The sequence below is a fragment of the Dicentrarchus labrax genome, unplaced genomic scaffold, assembly GCF_905237075.1.
Source record: "Dicentrarchus labrax unplaced genomic scaffold, dlabrax2021, whole genome shotgun sequence".
Taxonomy (NCBI): Eukaryota; Metazoa; Chordata; class Actinopteri; family Moronidae; genus Dicentrarchus; species Dicentrarchus labrax.
The window spans coordinates 24,437,595-24,456,331 of NW_026136704.1; the positions used below are offsets into that span (position 1 = coordinate 24,437,595).

General features: G+C 39.0%; 1 protein-coding gene across 5 annotated transcripts in view; it reads right to left on the bottom strand.

The window, feature by feature from the left end:
• pitpnm3 (PITPNM family member 3) overlaps positions 1 to 18,737 on the bottom strand; it is an 80,118-nt gene that overhangs the window by 43,804 nt on the left and 17,577 nt on the right. For 2 of the 5 annotated variants that reach the window (XM_051397382.1, XM_051397380.1), the window contains 2 exons: positions 17,630 to 17,725; positions 6,128 to 6,235 (listed from right to left, as the gene is read on the bottom strand). In XM_051397382.1, the coding sequence (XP_051253342.1) occupies positions 6,128 to 6,235; positions 17,630 to 17,725 (204 nt within the window). Of the gene's footprint in view, positions 1 to 6,127; positions 6,239 to 17,629; positions 17,726 to 18,737 lie in introns of all 5 variants that reach the window. The other 3 variants (XM_051397381.1, XM_051397379.1, XM_051397383.1) reach the window with 2 other exon arrangements.

Sequence of the window (18,737 nt, forward strand, 5' to 3'; positions counted from 1 at the left end):
ATTATATGTACATATACTGTATGTATATATGAGAAAGTTGGAAGTGAGTTATACAGCTAACATAATGAACTGTTTCATCATTACTAATAGGAGAGCAGCAGTACTCGTGTTGTGAAATGTATTTATTCACTGATGGGATTTAAGTATTTCATACAATCTTGCATCAAGTATTAATATAGCTGACTTCAGCAAAATGTATATGAGAGACACAAAGTATTCACAGCTTAGTAGACATTTAAGATAGAAAAATCTGTATTGGATTCATATTGGTAAAGGTTTTGGAAAAGGAAAACTGGTATGTCAAGTCATTCATATTGTCTAATATGCAGTCAGCAGTATAATTATATTATAAAGAAACAGATTTAATTTGAGAAATTAAGTGCAGCACACAACATACAGCACTAAGTAGCTGTAATATGTTGAAGAGACCTGGTATTGACCCATTTTGAGTTTCAGCACAGGAGCTGCATGCCATTTCTGCAGCATATAAACACTAACAGCAACGCTCGATTCACATTCCTAAATGGTCAAGGAAAGTATTAACCATCAGCAGAAGAAATCAATGTGGAGCTGAGAGGTGTGACGTACCACACAAGTTTCTTCTCTTTCATTTCATACAATCGTTTTCCCTCCTCCTCCTCCTCCTCCTCCTTCTTTCTCTCCCCCAACCATCCTGGAGCTACAGGCTGCAACAGTGTTGTTTGGGTGCGATTATCGGTTCCCAATGTGTGATTTTGCAATTTCTTATTTCATGTCCTGTGCGATAAACATACACATACACACACAAATGCACATGTAAAAAGACACCTACAGGTAGACAATATAGACACATACCGACCAACAGAAATACAGACGCACCGGGGGAAGAGCCTCTAACAACAAAGGCACAATTACAGCCAATGGGCTATAAAAAATAAGATGAGGCAGAAGCATACTCCTGACACGGAGAACCAAGTCTTTAAGGTCAGTCACTCGTAAACATTATTTCACCCTCTTTCTTGTTTTCCGTCTTTCATTATAACTGTGGAGCGAAATTGCTTTTGTCTTTGCAGCTTTTAAGTCTCTCTAAGCAGTTTTGTTTTCAAGAGAAAGACGAAACATTAATTTAATGGGAATTAAAGTGACAGGGCGACTGTGCCTATGCAAGCATTGTGTGTTCAAAATGACCGGGGGGGGGGTCGAGGGACAGAATACAGATGAGTCTCGGACCTTAAATTTATGTTTTCTGTCACTCTCTATCTGCATGTGTTTCTGAATAGCGCTACAGGGAGCATGTTGATGAGAGAGCTGTGGTGCTCCATAGAAAATGGAAAATCATTCTCCCATTCAATATAATATATTTCTCTCCGGGTCACTTTGTTTGGAATTATATTCTCACCATATATAGTGTTGCTGGGTTGTTTGGCAGAGCATATTACATAGTCACTTAGTCACTCCTCCATCTCCACACTGTCTGCTTCCAGTGACGTAGCCATTTTAGCTAATGTTATCCAAGCTTGGCAGCACACACCAAGGAAGCAGCCAAGTCGGAGTCAGTAGTTTTTGTTTATCACGGAGTCCGTAATCAGTTATGCAACACGGCTATTTCAGGTTCGACTACATTATACAGCCTCAGCCTGTGAATGAAGTGGGAAAAAGATGTCGATGAGAAGAGCACAGCATAAATATACAGATAAGAGTGTTTGCATAGTGAACAGATGGAGAGCCTGAAAGACTTTGGAGCGGTGGCTGATGTTAGAACCCAAGACGACACTGAGCAGAGACAAAGAAGAAGAGTACAGCGGAAAATAAGGGGCTGTTATGCTTCAGGCTTTCCTCTCTGTCACTGAGGTTTCCATCGCTGTTGCCTCTTTTGGAAGGGAGAGTGTTTACGGTTGCCCATGGCTTGAGAAGTAATGATAGAGACGGGGAAATATAAGAACATGATGAGGTGATGGGATTGGAAGGGAGTGAAGGAGCAGAGAGGCCAGAGGGAAGTGGATGGTTAGAGAAGCTGAAGAGAACAAAAGAGGGAGTGAAGGAATAATGGAGAGCAAAGGGACAGAGGTTATAAACCCAGTGACGCTTTTGAGGAACTGACAAATATACTTAGATTACAGGGACAGTGGATGTCACCACTCAACTGCTGCAGAGACTGAGAGTAGTCCAACTGCACCTTTAAGGTTTCCTGATGATCAAAGACATTTAACAGTTTTGAGAGATGATAACTGAATATCACAGAAACTGAGCCGACACTTTAGACACATTAAAGGTCCGGTGTGTAGGATTTAATGGAATCTGGTGTCGTAAATCTGTTGCTTCCCTCCCCTTTCAAGCACCGACAATACCATACTAAGTTTAAAGCATCCATAAACAATATTTTTCTATCAACAATCAATCACTTAACTACTTGTATGTGAAAGAGGTCAAGTTAATGCAGGCTTTAAAGCTTTACTTATCAAGCGGGACATTTTCCAGTCATATTTGTCAGGGTTCTCTTCTAATGGCGACATTACTTCTAAATTACCCTCAAACATACCTGTGCCAGGGAGCACTCCAGTGACTTCGAGGTTAAGAAGCCAACCATGAACGCCAAATGTCCAGTTTGAATCCGCATGTGGACCTTCATTGCATCTCTCCTTCCCTTGTTTCCTGTCATCCAACTTGCCAGTCAAACTCAACAAAATGTAGACTGGAGTATTTTTTTTCCACTTCAGAAGGTTTTAAGTGGAACAAGACAACATATCCTGAATTCAGGATCTGATAAAAGGTTTGCTGGAAAACAACATTATGCAATATTACTAGTGTTTGCAGACACGCTTTTCCGTTTCAGTTGTGTGCTGTGTTTGAAATGGAAAGGCCGTGCTGTATGAGACACAGCTTCCCGTTGATTATATTACAGTAGGAGCACCTAATCTCTGCCACTCTTTCCATTTCATGAAGAAGATTGGCCAGTGTACTCTTAATGTTTTCCTACATGATAAAAGATAAAGAGTGATGGGCTCAGTGGGTGTAAGTCTTAAGATACTGGGGGTACACGCAGTTTTTAACAAGACACACTGCATGATTGCGTAATAATGTCTCTGTTCAGTGTCTCCCACAATGGGTAAATGCCAGACATCATATACTTTGCAGTCTCCATTTAAGGTAACATATCCCCCGAGGTTATTTTTTTCAATGGGCACTGAGTATACTTAAGTTCTCAAGCACCATTGTTGTGTGTACCAGCTGCAGCATCAGAGACCCTGCCATTAATGGAGAAATGGCGCACAAAGAAGGTCCTCATTTTTTTCTGATATGACTGATGCAGGAGCCAAGAGATTTACAGTAACTGACAACAGTCGCAGCAGGAGGCTATCAACTATATGAACCTCCTGTCCTATCAAATCAACAACTCTCTTTAGTCACCTTGCTGTGTGCTTTGTAATACATGTTTGTTGGAGGTGTATGGAGATTCAACACGGTTCCACAGAAAGCGACCTGTGGCATCTGTAGATATAAACAGTAAAAACTAAGCTAACAAAAACAATTTCCTATATTCTATATTCATTATATGCTAATGAAAACCTTTGAATATTACATTCAATTTGTGCCAAAGAGCCTCCTAAATGTTACACACTGGACCTTTAAACAATAATGGATTTTTTTAGGGTGCCGCAGAAACAAGCTATGGTATCTCCTTGGCTTTGCAGTACTGTCTAGGGACACACTTCTGTACTAAAAACACCATTACTTTAGAAGATACCCACTTTAACTCAGACTGCTGATTACACAATAATATGACACCTGATTAGTGCATTAAAGTATAAGACTGTTCTATATTAGCAGAGTAGGATCAATATATTATTGACTTTGGTCTTTTTCATAGGATTTGTTAAAAATATAAAATTCCATTATTTTGAAAGGCACTGGCGTTGTCAACATTATTCTGGAGCACTACAATAACTGACTTGTGCTGCTGCTGCAGTGGAACACTTCACAGGTCATTACTGGTTTTTGAGTGGTCTTTTGATGGGGTGTGTGGGGGGTGTTAAATATTCACAATGTACCCACTTCTTCAGTTAGCACCACATGACTTAGTACAGCATCCCTGCAGGAGCAGTCTCTTTCATCTCTGCAGGACCAGACTACACTCCCACTGAACCGCAGTGATTAAAAGCGTCCACTCCAGTTTGTCAAATCTCAGCACTGACCTTTACAATGAGAGCCGGTCCATTTATCAGTAAACAAAACCCAAAACAAGTGCCATGCTATCAGAACAGGGCTGACAGATGAGTTGTAAAGCACAGTTTGTGTTGAAATCATGCTATTATCATTGATTTTGCCCTATAAACTTACTCTGACTGTTTCTTTCCAGTTTAAAGCCACTGTCCCTATCAACTGTTGTTTTGTGTAATAAGGAAGCAAGATTTTATGTTAGGCTGAATAAACAAAACAAGACACACTAAATAGTTTTTAAAAAACAAAAAAACATTATATGAATCTTTGTTTACCTTTTGATTAGTAACAGCACCACTTACCATTCACACCTAGCTTTAAAACCATAGTAAAGATTGACAAAAATGCTATAAAACATTATAAAAAAAACATAAAGCAATTTACTCCCTGTGATTGAATTTCTCTCACATGAAACACGCTGCTGTGGGAGTTTGATTATTCTATTAAAAACCACTGACCTGCATAAATCCCAGTACCTATTCATGATCTTTGAAGGCACAAACTGAACTTTTCTTAATCTGAAAAATACTGTGCTGTTAAATCTCTGGGCGATATGTTATTCAGTTACTGTGGATGGATAATCACACCAGAGACTTAAATCTAATTAAATAACTTTCGCAAAGGAAGAATTCATTAGAAGAATCGTTTGACTTAAAGTCTGTGTTGATATAAAAACTGGCTCAAAAAACTGGCGATATTCCTCCTGCCTGATTGTTTGTCTAAGAAATATTTCTACTGCTCTGTATAGACACAGCATCTTACTGTTTCGGATGATTCTGCTTAACACAAAAGAAACAGATGTAGACGCTTTTGATTTGCTGAAATATGAGAGAAGCTTTTCTCTAAGGAAGAATCCAGAAAAGTCTTTCAACTTGGGCCCTAGGCAAAAATAAAGAACAACAGTTGCTGTGTTAGTCCTCGGGGCCTTGAAGTGAGAGCATTGAGGAAGGGTAGACATAAAAGTAAACAGAAAAGAAGGAAAGAGGAGAAATCTCTAAAATCCCCCAAAAATCTTCCCATGGTGCATAGAAGAAAAATGTTCCAATGGATTGGACAAAAAGAAAGAGCAAAGGGAAGCTGAGCATCCACACGGATCCTGTGCTCATCCCATTTGTAGTCCTATCAGGTTTAGTTTGAAATGTAATGGTAGCCTTAAACAGACGTGAAAAAGATTGGAACCTCTTTGCTTGCAAAGGCTGTATTTTATTTCAAGTGATGCTTTAGATGCACATAAATACACTGCAGAAAGAGCAGGGCTACGAACACGGATATGCACATGTGTCAAGCTCAGTGCTCTTCCTCAGGCATCACAGAGCATGGAGACGGAGCACGGAGCTGGAAACACATCACATATCTGCATGTTAGATCTCAGCCAATCTTATCTTCTGCTCACAGTATGTTCTTCCATTTATTTATGCTCATCTAAAGCATCAATAACTACATGTTCAACCTTTGCAGTAAAGGGACATCCAATCTCTTCCACTCTTCCTAGATTATGCCCCAAACTACTTGGGAAGTTCCTGTCAAATGTGACTCTTTTGATATTAACATGGTTTCAGATGACTCAGTATAGTGTATAAGGGTTAGTCGCCTTTATAAGATAAAATCAGGGTAGTTTTTTTTACTCATTCTACCCCCTAGTGGTTAGAAATGGCTTAATGCAGCTTTAAATATAAGCTACGAACCATCTACACACCAGCCATCATTATCATCATTCAGTGAAAGACTCATTTCAGACAATTTGAATCTTCATTATAGATGTGTGAGCAAGCAAAATGCACACCTCTTTGTGTTTATGTGTCTCTGGGTGTCTGAGAGTGATTATAAATTGTGTGTGTGTGTGTGTGTGTGTGTGTGTGTGTGTGTGTGTGTGTGTGTGTGTGTGTGTGTGTGTGTGTGTGTGTGTGTGTGTGTGTGTGTGTGTGTGTACCATTCGACTGGTCCTCCATGTGTCCCAGGGTTTCAATCTGCTCCACCAGGTCATTTGAGTTCCACTGACTCATGCCCAGCAAAATGGCACTCTTCCCCTCCATAACATCTGCTGGGACACACACACACACACGCACACACGCACACACACACACACACACACACACACACAGAAGAGTAAGACAGTGCAGCAAAAACAAAAATTTCTCACTCTGCATATCAATATGGCAACACATTTTTCTTGAAGCTTTAACTAATCAAAGCTAAACAGCATTTAACTCCCACCACCTACAGTTCACCTACGCACGTGTTTTGACTTACTTCTCAGGTGCACTCTCATTTTAGTTTTGTCACACGGTTCGGGCGGCTCTTTTTTTGTGCCAGCTGGGTGTAGTTTCCAGTCCATTTAAATTTGGCTTATACCAAACCGTACATGTTGCTTATTCCAACCTGAATGGACAGCTTATTGTGCAGCAAGTACACAAAACATGACAACATGCCAACAATACGACAAGAGTCTGGTAAACACATATTTCACCTCATGGCTGAACATTTGCTAGCTATAAATTTGACCTGAATGATGTTCATCCTCAAGAAGTATTGTTAGACCTTTAGCCACACTACTGGCTGCTTTCTGATAATTACCTGATAAATATTCAATGTTATATGTGTTGCATCAAGTGCTGCCTGCACTCCATTTCTAGGAACCCTTTAGAGTTTTCTTGTAAACAAACAGGGTTATGTTTACATGCACTGTTTCTTGCAAAAACACAGTGTGTAATATGATGAAAGATGCAGTGTTTATGTCCATGTTTACATCATCAAACAATTATCTTCTTCCCTGTCCTTTGGTGGGAACATTGAAACATTTATTGGCGCTGTATCGCCATCAACCGTTGATCTGTAGAATAGTGTGAAACCAACAGCAGGAATACGTGTCCTCGCACAGGTAACATTCGAAAATTAGAGTTTTATTTACATAGCTATGGCAACATCACTAACAAATAGGTTCAGGGCAACAAACCTGAAGCATCAAACAGATTGTAAACAAAACCTCCAGATTAGTTAAAAGTATTGAGAAGAGAATGTGGAGGTGAAGGGTAAAATCATTGCCCAAAGCATCCACCACAGTTTATAGTCCTACTTTCTTATTCAAATTTGACCTACCTTACTTGACATGGTTGTACAATACTGGATATTTTGGATACACTAACTTTCACATTTATCTCCAAATAAAGTGGTAGATAACCAACTTGTTTACAACCAGTATGACTGCCTGACAATTACGTAATTAATTAACCATATCCTTTTGGGATGTTTCCAGATTGTCAATGTTGGTTTGTCTTTTCTTTCTTATTAATCTTTTACCTGCCCCATCCCTGTTAAACTATGAGTTCTCTGATACTTCTGTTTTGTTCTGGACTTGCTTCCTTTACCATTAAGTGTATGTATTATCATTTTAAAATCACTGAACTTTTCCTATATGCCTGGTTGGCTGCATTTGTGTCCTTTTCCGGGCTGCCTCATTCACACCCTGTGACAAATCTCATGTAATTCCCAGCACAGCTCCACCTAAATTAAGACTGAACAAGGGTGTAAACGGCCAGAAAAACTGAAAACATAAGTGTTGGCATGCAGGCCCTTTAAACCACACCACATTGTCACTATAAATGAAAAGCTCTGTTGTAATAGAGAATATCTTGAGTCAACCAGAAAGACGAGCCAGGTGTGCACTGTGTTGTTCTGCATGACCAAAACGGTTGTCCACTCGTCACAGACTGTCATCCAAGACGTTCTACGACAGGATGAGTCATGCAGGAAGAAAACCCTCTACCTGACAGACTCCTCTCCTCTCTCACACATTGCAGCCTGGCAGCTCTGAATGATTCTACACAGCCTGTCCATTTGGATCACACAGCGACCGGTCTACTGGTCACAGTTTGTCTTTCACTATCGGCTCTGACTCCCTCCCCCTTCGGTGCCCTTTCTCCCCTCCAGTCATACAATACTGAGCTGAATTAAATGATGCAGGGACATAACACACACACACTTGCAGATTCAAATATACACAGACAAGCACAAAGAAAATGGAGTGGAGTGAGACAGAGACTCACAGAGAGGTGCATACTGGATTTGAACAAAGCGTTGCAAGGATGTAAGAAAGCCTGTGTTTGGACAGGAGGAGAATGCAAAGCAGGCTTTACAACAAAACCAGAAAACGTAGGTTACTGAATCATCTCCAGCAGGGAGAGCTGAGCAGAGACGCTCGCAGCCAAAACAGAAGCTCCTCTGAGAAGCAAAATGTATTAGAGCTGAATAAAAATCTATCTGCACTAAAAACTAGCAATCTGTAGAGATCAGGTGCAACACAAACAAAAAAAACGCACCAATAATAAAGGGAATACATCAAACCGATTGATGCTACCATATCTGCTGCTTTTGTAATATACAAGAGAACAGAAAAATCTGATTTGAACAAGAGGCAAAAAGAGAAATGGAAGTGTGATATGTGCCTGCAGCCAACAGCCCCAAGGGAGAGAAAAGGGATTTAGAAACATCCTTCAACCTGTCAGCTCACAGTGAGTAAGTGTCAGGGTAGAAGATAGAGGAATAGATGCTGTGATTGTTAAACGATGACGAAATGGCATCGACTGACCTCCACCACTCCATTTTTTTTTTTCAATTTTCAATTTCTTGATCTCATCACCATGTTAGTTGCAGCAGTGGAATTACCTATATACTATACTTCTGGCTGTATTTTAGGCCCTTTCAACTTCCGATGACGCATTATGAAAATGAGATTGCTTAGGGGATTATCCTGTAAAATGGCATAAACAGAATGAGTCTGTCAGGTAAGTAGGCTACCGAAGATGGATGGCACTGAAACACCACGAGTATAGCTCATGAGCATACAATGCTGTAATCGGATATATAAAAGTGGGAAAAAAATGTACAAAAGACAAGTAGTCATAATTTAATTCATAAACAGTGTTTATACTAACGCTTAATGCTTACATGTCATGTCATATTAGCAATGTTAGCAGAATGGCTAAAGGGATGTTAGTTGTTAAACCCTCCTCATTGGTCCAGGCTGAAATATCTCATAATCAAAGCACCCTTTTAAGCACAGTGAAGTGTGGTTTTGATCTGGATATAATCCCCCAGAGAAGAAATGTGGGTGTTACAGCAGAACAAGGACAGAAAAAAGTGTTAAATAGTTAACATAGTAGTATAAGATACTGTCAGCTATAACATTGTACAACAGGATATTAGTTAATATGATTATAGACAGATTTAGACTTTATTTGTCACAGCGGGACATTTACATTTTCACATATATACATACAGTGCAGTAGTAGTAAAATCTATTCAGGTGGAAATAATGCAAAATGAAATGGAAGTATACTGTAAGGTTGTTGTGCAACTTTGGATCAGATAACCATATATACTGTCAATGTAACAGACAGATATTGAAAGGTGCATGAGTCCAGGGTGAGAGTGTTTGTTTTAGTCTCAGTCCATTAGGAGGAAGTGAATAAAGTAGAGAGACTATGAAGTACAGCCTCTCAGGGCTGCTAGCATAGCTGTTTCACTCAGTTTTATAGAAGTTTATATATCAGGTTTAAATCTGAAGGACACACAATTTAATTGGCATATTGCCTTCATGTGGATTTTGCATTCTTGTTTTTTCCTCACTTTTATGCATTTTATGTTGTTTGATACTGTATGTTGGCTCAATATTAAAAATTGTATTTTGTCTTCCCTATACAGGCTTTTGTCATTTTCCTTTACATTGTACCTCTGGCCTCGAGCTTTGTCATATGAGACACATTGATCTGAAAGCTGCCCACTGTTACAGATGGGTTACTTTATAGAGTGTTCTGCAAGCCACAGCACTTTATGTAAGCCTATTTTTATAGCTAATTTTATGTACATATATATGGCCTATATAATTTAACATATGTGTGCTGTTTACTTTGTATTGTTAATAAAACTTTAATGTTTATCGCTACATTTATATTGCCTTTCATACTTTGTCTTATCATAAATTCCCATCTGTATGTACTTATTAGTCACTCTAGAGGATCGTTTCAGTTTTATCTGTTCTTTTATGTTCCCACAAATAAGCTTACTGTATATTCTGCATCTGTGTTGGCGTCTCAGTGTCATTACAATTCTGTGCAGCACGTAACATGACACAGGTGTTGTGCAGCAACAGTTTCATTAAAATCACACACTGCAGCAGCTGATTTCACTGATCAACATACCTTCAAGCAGAGAGAAAGAAGTAATCTGTGAAATCACCACCTGCAGTGAGTGGTTTGGTACACGGATAAAATCTGCAGCAGGAGATGGTCAGCGCTAGTATTTTTCTGTATTTTCCAGACAGAAGTTAAGATTAAAAATAAGGCTGAGAGAGTTCACATACACATACAACAAGAAATATATAAGAAAACAAGACAGGATTGATCTTCCATTTACTCTTTCTCTGGTGAGTGAACACAGGTGAGGGGATGGAGCGGAAGACTTTACAGACACCGATGAACACACTGTTGTTCTTTCAACAGCTCAGACAAACAAAATCAACGGGGAATGAGGTGTGTGTAAATGTCTCCGTGTGCTCATGCACTTCTATCTTTGTGAGGGCCAGCTTTAGTTTTAGACGTAAAGATCAAAGACATTTTTGGAAAGCAAGTTTGAACCATTATGCTAATACATATCCCGTAATGAGGTACGATAAAAGGGATCTTCACTATAAAGTCTTATCTGCTGCTTCCACATGTGACTTTGCTTCTTTTGTGTTGGAAAGATAAAATGCTGTAATCAGCCACATGTACAAGATAGTGAAAATTAACAAACAAAAAAGAAAAGGATATTAAAAGTGGATGAGCAAATGAAATAATAATGCACAACTCCTCCTTCCCTTTGGACTTTTTTGAATAAAATATCCATCATATATACACCTGGTGATTGATGTAAACATTTGTTAGACATCTTAAAGAATAGTTTGACATTTTGCTGAATACGCTTATTCACATTATTTCCAAAAGTAAGATGAGAAAAAAGCGACACCATTCTCATATTTGTTCCCTCAACGTGAAGCTAGAGCCAGGAGATGGTTAGCTTGTTCACAAATTAACATGGTATATTTTGTCTGTTTTGTTTTCTTTGGAGATTCTGTTACCTTCTATGCTAAGCTAAGCTAACGAGCAGCTGATTGTGGCTTAATGGAAAGAAAAAACATTGTTATCAATCTTCTCATCCGCCTCTTGGCAGGAAAGGGAGTTTTTTTTTCTCCCCAAAATGTCAAATGATTCCTCGAAGTGTGGTAAAATTCAATTTACTGTTTAATAATGTGCACATAAAATTTTATCAGCAAGTACATAATTAGTTATAGCATAACTTTTATCAAAGAGTCAAAACACAGTCACCCCAGTTTCATCCACAAACAGTGCAGAGTGGAAAACAGCAACATGAGATCCTAGCAGCCTTATAATAAATTGATGTCCTACTTGCATGCAAACACGGTTTACCTCCTGTGGCAATTTATAATGGCATTAAACTGCGGAAGCAGCCAACACCATGAATTTCCTTTCAGGCTCAATGTATCATTTTGCCTCATTATTTAAATTCATGTCATCAAATAACAAATCTGGATTAACATAGTGCAAATTTGTCAACAGCTCACATCAATAAACAATGTGACAATTGAGTTGGCATTTGCTTGAGCAGCCTGAAGGCACATTCAGCCGTGATAAAAAATGAGACTTTTGCACAAACATGTAGTTTTTCATGTGTGAGAGGTAAACAGAGGTTGAGTGATGCTGGGGGGCTGTAGGGTGAAAGTACACAGGTGGGAGGTACCAGCAGTATGTTGGGTGGGAGAGAGGAATGTTTTTTCTTTTTTATGACTACAGGCAAGTGGAGGGCAACTAGAATTCATCAGATTCTTTAGAAGTGAAAGCAATTCTGCATAAAAAACCCCCGCTGCTGCTGCTAACCGGTGGCAGGAATAGCCATGAAAGAGCTGAAACACTCCAGTGAAAGATCCATTACACGTATCAATATGTATGTTTATTAGATGACACAGCACAGAACATTATGTATTTCGGTAATACAAGAAACACTATGTGAGTCCCATTTGACTCAGTTAAATGATCAAGAAATTTAATTTTATGAAGCTTGATTAAATATTCAAATAGAAACACGCAAGGCTACAAAAATCTAAATATTGTCTTCACATTTCACAAATAACAAAACTGACACTGTTATCCTCACCCAAAATAAAGCCAGAGTTCTCTAGATGAACCCCGGTGTTTCATCTTGTTAAACAAATATTTAAAATGCAGTCTCCAATCCCACTGAGCTAAGAGGAGATGGTGCTATTGGCAAAATAAAGTCATGAAATGTGAAGAAAATATTGAGAAAACCCTACAATATTAAAGAGTGCACAAATTATTCAGTAAAATGTCTTTTTGTGGGCAAAATCAAAGAAAATAAATGCATGGCACTCTTCACAGTAAGTGGTTAAAAAAAGTCTTTATTCTATTGGCTTGTTCAAAGTAAAACGTCTGATGCTCCACCGGGTTTCTCCATAAAACCTCTTCACTGAACACAAAGCTTCAAACAATTCAATAGTGAAAAGTGCATTCTCTGAACAAATAGACATTTTAAGCTTTTCTCAGAATTTAGGTTTGGGTTTTGCTTTTCTTCTTTTATTGTGAGCTTCAAATGTCTTCTTATCTCGTCTCTTTCACCTGAACACTCATATTTGAGAGCTTCTGTGCCTGGATTAGATAAACTGGAGATTTACCTGCCACTGATGGAAAAAGAACGTTTTATACATGACAGTGGAGGTGACACTAGAGGTGGACGGGTCACGAAGCCACTCAGTATCTTCACTTTGATCTCTGTGTGTGTCTGAACGTCGGTCTGAGAGTCTCTGCTCTGACAGCAGTCTGTGATACACTTCTGTTTTCATCATCACTGCAGGCCAGCTTGGGGGGGCTGTGACAATGTATGGGGGGCTTTGCCAGAGGCAGATGCGCGGATGTCAGAGGAGTTGATCAACAGATATGATTGCGTCAAACCATCCAGCCAACAGCTGTGTTGCCTCCACACCATGTTACACAAACACTGACTGACACACAACAACATCCGCCGACAGAAACTGAACCTCAGTCTCAGTTCTCATTAGAAACGACGCACACATGTTGATGGATTTCTTATCTGCTTCCCTGTTTTAGAGTTAGATTTACATTGTTACCATCTGTACATACTTTTTAGTACCAGAACTGTCCAGAATCAAAAGCTGGCTTGCTCACGTTTCTATTCTTCTTTACGTTATTTTCTTTATGACTCAAATTAATTCTATTTGTATAAATCATAAAAAACACAATTTACCTCAAAGGGTTTTACAATCTGTACAGCAACATCCACATTACCTCTATTTAGACGACAAAAAGCATTTTTAATCATAATTGTTTCAAAGTTCATTCATTCAGGGACAGGCTGCTTGTGTTCAGACAACATTTTACTTTTGAGAACTCAGCACAAGTATAGAAACATTTCAAATAAACTAACTTTGTTACTGACACAACTGTAATCATCCAGTTTAGGGGACCATTGAACAAACTCATCTTATTTGATATTTATTTGCAAATCCTTTAACGATCAATGACTAAAGTCTAAACAGGTTAAAGTCTGTAACCCACAGACATCAGCAGACACTTGGCATCTTTCCCAAAGAGGAACTGCCAGACCTGTGTGACACCCATTGCTCGATTTAGGGGAGTTTTGCTTTCAGTCTGGTTCTTCAAGAAGTGAAACACACGATCGGTTGGTTTAAGGTCAGGGGGAGCAAACATGGCCAGTCAGGAAATAACATTTATGTGGCCATAAAATTATTGTCATAGGATCATTGCCCTGCTGCATTCTCCTAAAATTGGGGGACAATGTATAAAAATGGGCAACTAGTCCTATATTATTGACCCAATATGATTGTGAACACCCTAGAACACCCTCAAGGATAACATTTCTTAAACATTATGATCATCGTTTCATTTCAAATCCAATTGGATAGATTACAGAGGAAAAACTGCAGAAAATGTCCAATATTTGTGGACTGCACTAGTGTGTGCGTTTTCATTTTGCGAACACAAAGCTTTGTTCTTTAGCACAGAGCCTTTGATCAGCTTGAAGCAGCTGCCACACTGCCACTGAAGTGTCTCAAAAAAAGTGACATATAGAGCATCAGAATATAAATTTCTTAACATTTGAATTCAAATCCCATATCTATTGTGTGCAGGATGGGCGCCTTGAGATGCATCTGATAATAAATGTACTAAATAATATATACAGAGACAGTGCATTAGCAAGAAAAATGGTTTAAAAAATGGTATAACACCCACTAACAGTAACAATAACAGTCAGGGTTCATCATTTTAGAAGAAAACTGAGTAGATTACTGACAGTCTTCATGCATTTTCATGCATTTTCTGGGTCCGCTGGGTTTCACAGTGTGGATGAAGGCATCCATCATAATCACATAAATAAAACTCCCCCAAGCTTATTGTGATGGTTTGAGTGGTAGCCCTATAATACGACAAACACAGCCTCAATCACTCTTCAATCTTAATCCTTCACTTTCTCTCTCTGCTTTTCTATAAAAGGCTAAAATAACTTTGGGCTAAAGAAAACCTATAGCCTATCCAATGTGGTAGAAATAAAAACTACCAGACCAATTATATGATTGAGAGTCACAGTCTTGCAGTTAGCAAGTGACTGCAGTGGGCCATAATTTCAACAACCCTTCTATGACCTTGTCCTGGTTTCCCTTTTAAGGGAGGCATCCCTTCATGCTGAGCATATGTTTATGTTTGAAATAACTTGCTCTGTTGCTTTTTCTGCAGGACTGAGCTTTCCCTCTGAGCTCTGACAATAAAAGTCACATAGCAACCGTGAGGAAAAAAAACACCCTCCAAACACGTCCTCCTCTCTTTTCTGGGTTTCTTATTCTCACAAATTAAACTAGCTTTGTTGTATTTCATCTTTCAAAGTCGCCCCTTCTATAATGAAGTCCCTTTGTTGATTGGAACAGTCTGGCTTTTATGCAACTTGAAAGGATAATGCAAGGTTTTTTACAACCTAAGACCTCAAAAACACTGGCTTGCCACAGATTCCTTCCAATGTTGTGCATCAATGAGCTAAAATGAGATGTGAAATGTTTGGTCCCCGCAGAGCAAGCCAGCAAATAATAAGCCAATTAGAGAACTGAGTCGACCTTCGCCACAACACATCTGGACTCAAATTCAGGTCCCTGCTTTGTACATCATGACAGATGGATGTGGAAACTTTTAAATTACTGATTCTACTCGAAACTCTGCCCAATTCATAACTCAAATACAATAACATCACAATGATTGTGGCTGCAGCAAACCAAAACAAGTGCAATACACATTTGATTAGTTCATTCACTGTTTAATTTGGGGCTTTGTTGTCAAACCTTTTATACTCTAAAAATGATATAGCCCCCGTCAAAAATTAGATCTGTTCATGGGGGTCCTGTTAAGGGCGTTTACTGTATGTCTGGCTAGCTGTTTCCCCATGTTTCCAGTCTTTATGCTAAGCTAAGCCAACCAGCTGCTTGCTGTTACTTCATATTTACTGTACAACTATGATATATAAATATCAGTTGTCCCCTCTAACTCAATAATATGAAATACAATCACACACGAACACACATGATCATTTCTTTGCTCATTTGCTTTTGCAGTCTCTCCCCACGTTGTTAATTCAAAGAGATAAAGGACTCTCTGTCCCTTCACACCCAGTAAAGATATTTCATAGCTGAGTGTGGAATATTGTGCAGAGGCACATCTGTTCACATACAACACATGCACATGTTATCTTATCCTCTGGTGATTCTTTGACATCGATAGGCACCTTGACTTTGGTCTCACAAAATGCATTTCGAGCAATGCACAGCTCTGTGACAGCTGTGATAAGGATAAATATTCCATGCTCTCTCTAGGAGTGTGTGCAGCGAACGTGCTTTTTTTGGCAAACAGAATATGCAAAGGAAAGGGAGTGAAGGGAAATCAAAATTAAGGGAGGGAAGCGGATGAAAGATTGAGGCAGGATGAGTGAAGGGAAAATTAGGTAAACAAAAGTGAGTGTGAGCGACAAAAGAGAATGAAAGAATGTATTAATAAAATTTCCATACACAAGACATGTGACATGATACCACAGCACTTAAAATTTTTGGAGATGGAATAGAGCCTTTCTGCATTTTCACCATGTTTTTATATCATATAAAGGATGTGTAGGAAACTCTCAATCTACCCATGGCTATTGACTGACTTAATGTAAAATAAGAACATGTTATAATAATAACACATAATTGATTAGTATCTCTCCCATCAGTCTCTTGGGAGATGAGCACTTGGAGTGGATAATTGGTAGGATAAGTATTCCACTTATTCGCTGATGAACTCCCTCTGGGACTGTGAAAAGGCTAGTAGTTGAACAAGTTCTCAAGTTTGTCTATTTATAGAATCGTCAGCAGTAAAGTGGACATTGAAATCGGTTTAAAACAGTTAGGAATGATCAAAGTTAATACATGATCCATTTGTTACCCATTCTCCCTAGTTTGTTCTGACTCTCTTCTGAAGTCAGATTTTACCCAATTCATAACAATCACAGATGCACATTAAAGTATACTGCCCAACACCAGAACATACAGTAATGGCCAGAAATTAACCATGAATCTTATGATTAATTCATTACAGTTGCCCTACAATTCCCCAGCTTTAAAAAACAATAGACTAACAACCCTTTTTCGCCCACAGGAACTTAACAACCGATAAGGCTTTTGTATAAGGTTCTGCTTTTACAAGAGCTGAAACATTTACTTGTTTAATTAACTGACACAAAAATAGTCTTCTCTTGATAGTCATTGAATCATCAGTTAGAGCTTCTCAATTATGAAGATTTGCTGCTTTTCTTTGTAGACGATGCTGCACTTTTAGGTTCTGAAGTGTTTCTTGGGCAAAACAAGACATTTAAAGATGAAACTGTAAAGACCACTATCTGTTTAATATTAACAGATACTGTTTAATATTAACAGATACTGTTTGATATTTTTTGGGGACTGTTTGACTTTGTGTAGCATCTGCCAAACATTGAGATGTCTGTTTGTCCAACAAGGCCTGTTGCTCTGCATCTTAAGCTCTGTCTTTCTCTCTTTACCAACTGAAATGTAGCTCCAGAAACTTGAAAATAAAAGTACAACCCTTGACAATGGATACATATTGCATTTCATCAAGTTTCTGTAGTGAAGAAGGGCTGTAAGACTCATAAGACTGCACACTTGATAGAAAAGGGTCTCTTTAAAAGGTTCTCAGAGAAGTTCAGATCATTTCTGAGATGATTACTGTTGAAGAGACAGAAAAACTACAAGGTGAAGACAGGATAAAATGTGGAAATAAAATTTAGTACTAACCTCTGGCATCAAAGAACTCCTCATCGGAGCTGTCAACTGATTCTTGTGCGATATTCTGCAGACACCAATGAGTGGCGCTGTGTTTTCGTGAGGATCCTGTGCGTCAGAAAAAGAAATAAGACAGAAAATGTGCTTTTAGTCTGGAAGAATGACAGACAGGGTTGTGCCATTAATCACACAAATCATGCATATTTATATTTTTTTCCATTGCGGTTAATAGGTCTAAAAAATGCAGAGTGAAAAGCGAAGCGTGAATGCCCCAGGTGGGGATACATGGCCTTTCAAGAATCACAGCAGGTGAAAAGACCCAAATGGACTTTCCTTTGAGCAGTGTCATAGCACACAAGCGTCTCAGCAAGGAAGCCAGGCAGTGGTTTTTATGACCTTCTGATACAAGAGCAGGGATGAAAAGGGATTTAGAGCACTTTTCATTTGTTGACAATATTCACTTTCAAGTACCTGGATACAAAACCATTGCAAACAAGTACAGGGACTTGGCTTGGGAACTGGGGGGTCACCAGTGGACTGGTAGCTGGAGAGGTGCCAGCTCCACCTCCAGAGCAAGGCACCAAAACCCCTAACTGCTGCTGGGGCAATGTTCAGTGGCAGCCCATCACTCCACCATCTCTCCACATTTGCATGTCTATGTATGTGATTGTATGTAGGGCCAATGTGTGTGTCCAAAATGAAAACTGAATTTCTCTATTGGGGATTAATAAAGTTAATCTTCTTCTAAAAGCAGTGTTTTGCTGCCCTCTCCGGTAGAAAGAGCAGCAAAACACCTGTTCCACCTGTAACCACACCCAGCAATGATGGTGTCATAGAGTACATGTGTCCTTTAGTACAGCAAGGCAAAAAGTTAAACCTTGTCTTTGATGATTTAATGTTTCCTTGAGTTTCCCGGATGTTTTCTTCCTGTTTGGAACAGTGATTTTGATAAGCCTCAAGTAACTCCTCCTCTCAGTGTTGCTGCACTCTGATGATGTTGCTGTAATGAACCACATGCTTCTTGCTGGCCTGGGGCCAAATTTTGAAGCTTCAATTTCCCATTCATTCCCCATTGCATATTTCCTGACATGACAGCAAAGACAGAATGTGGCCATGGGCA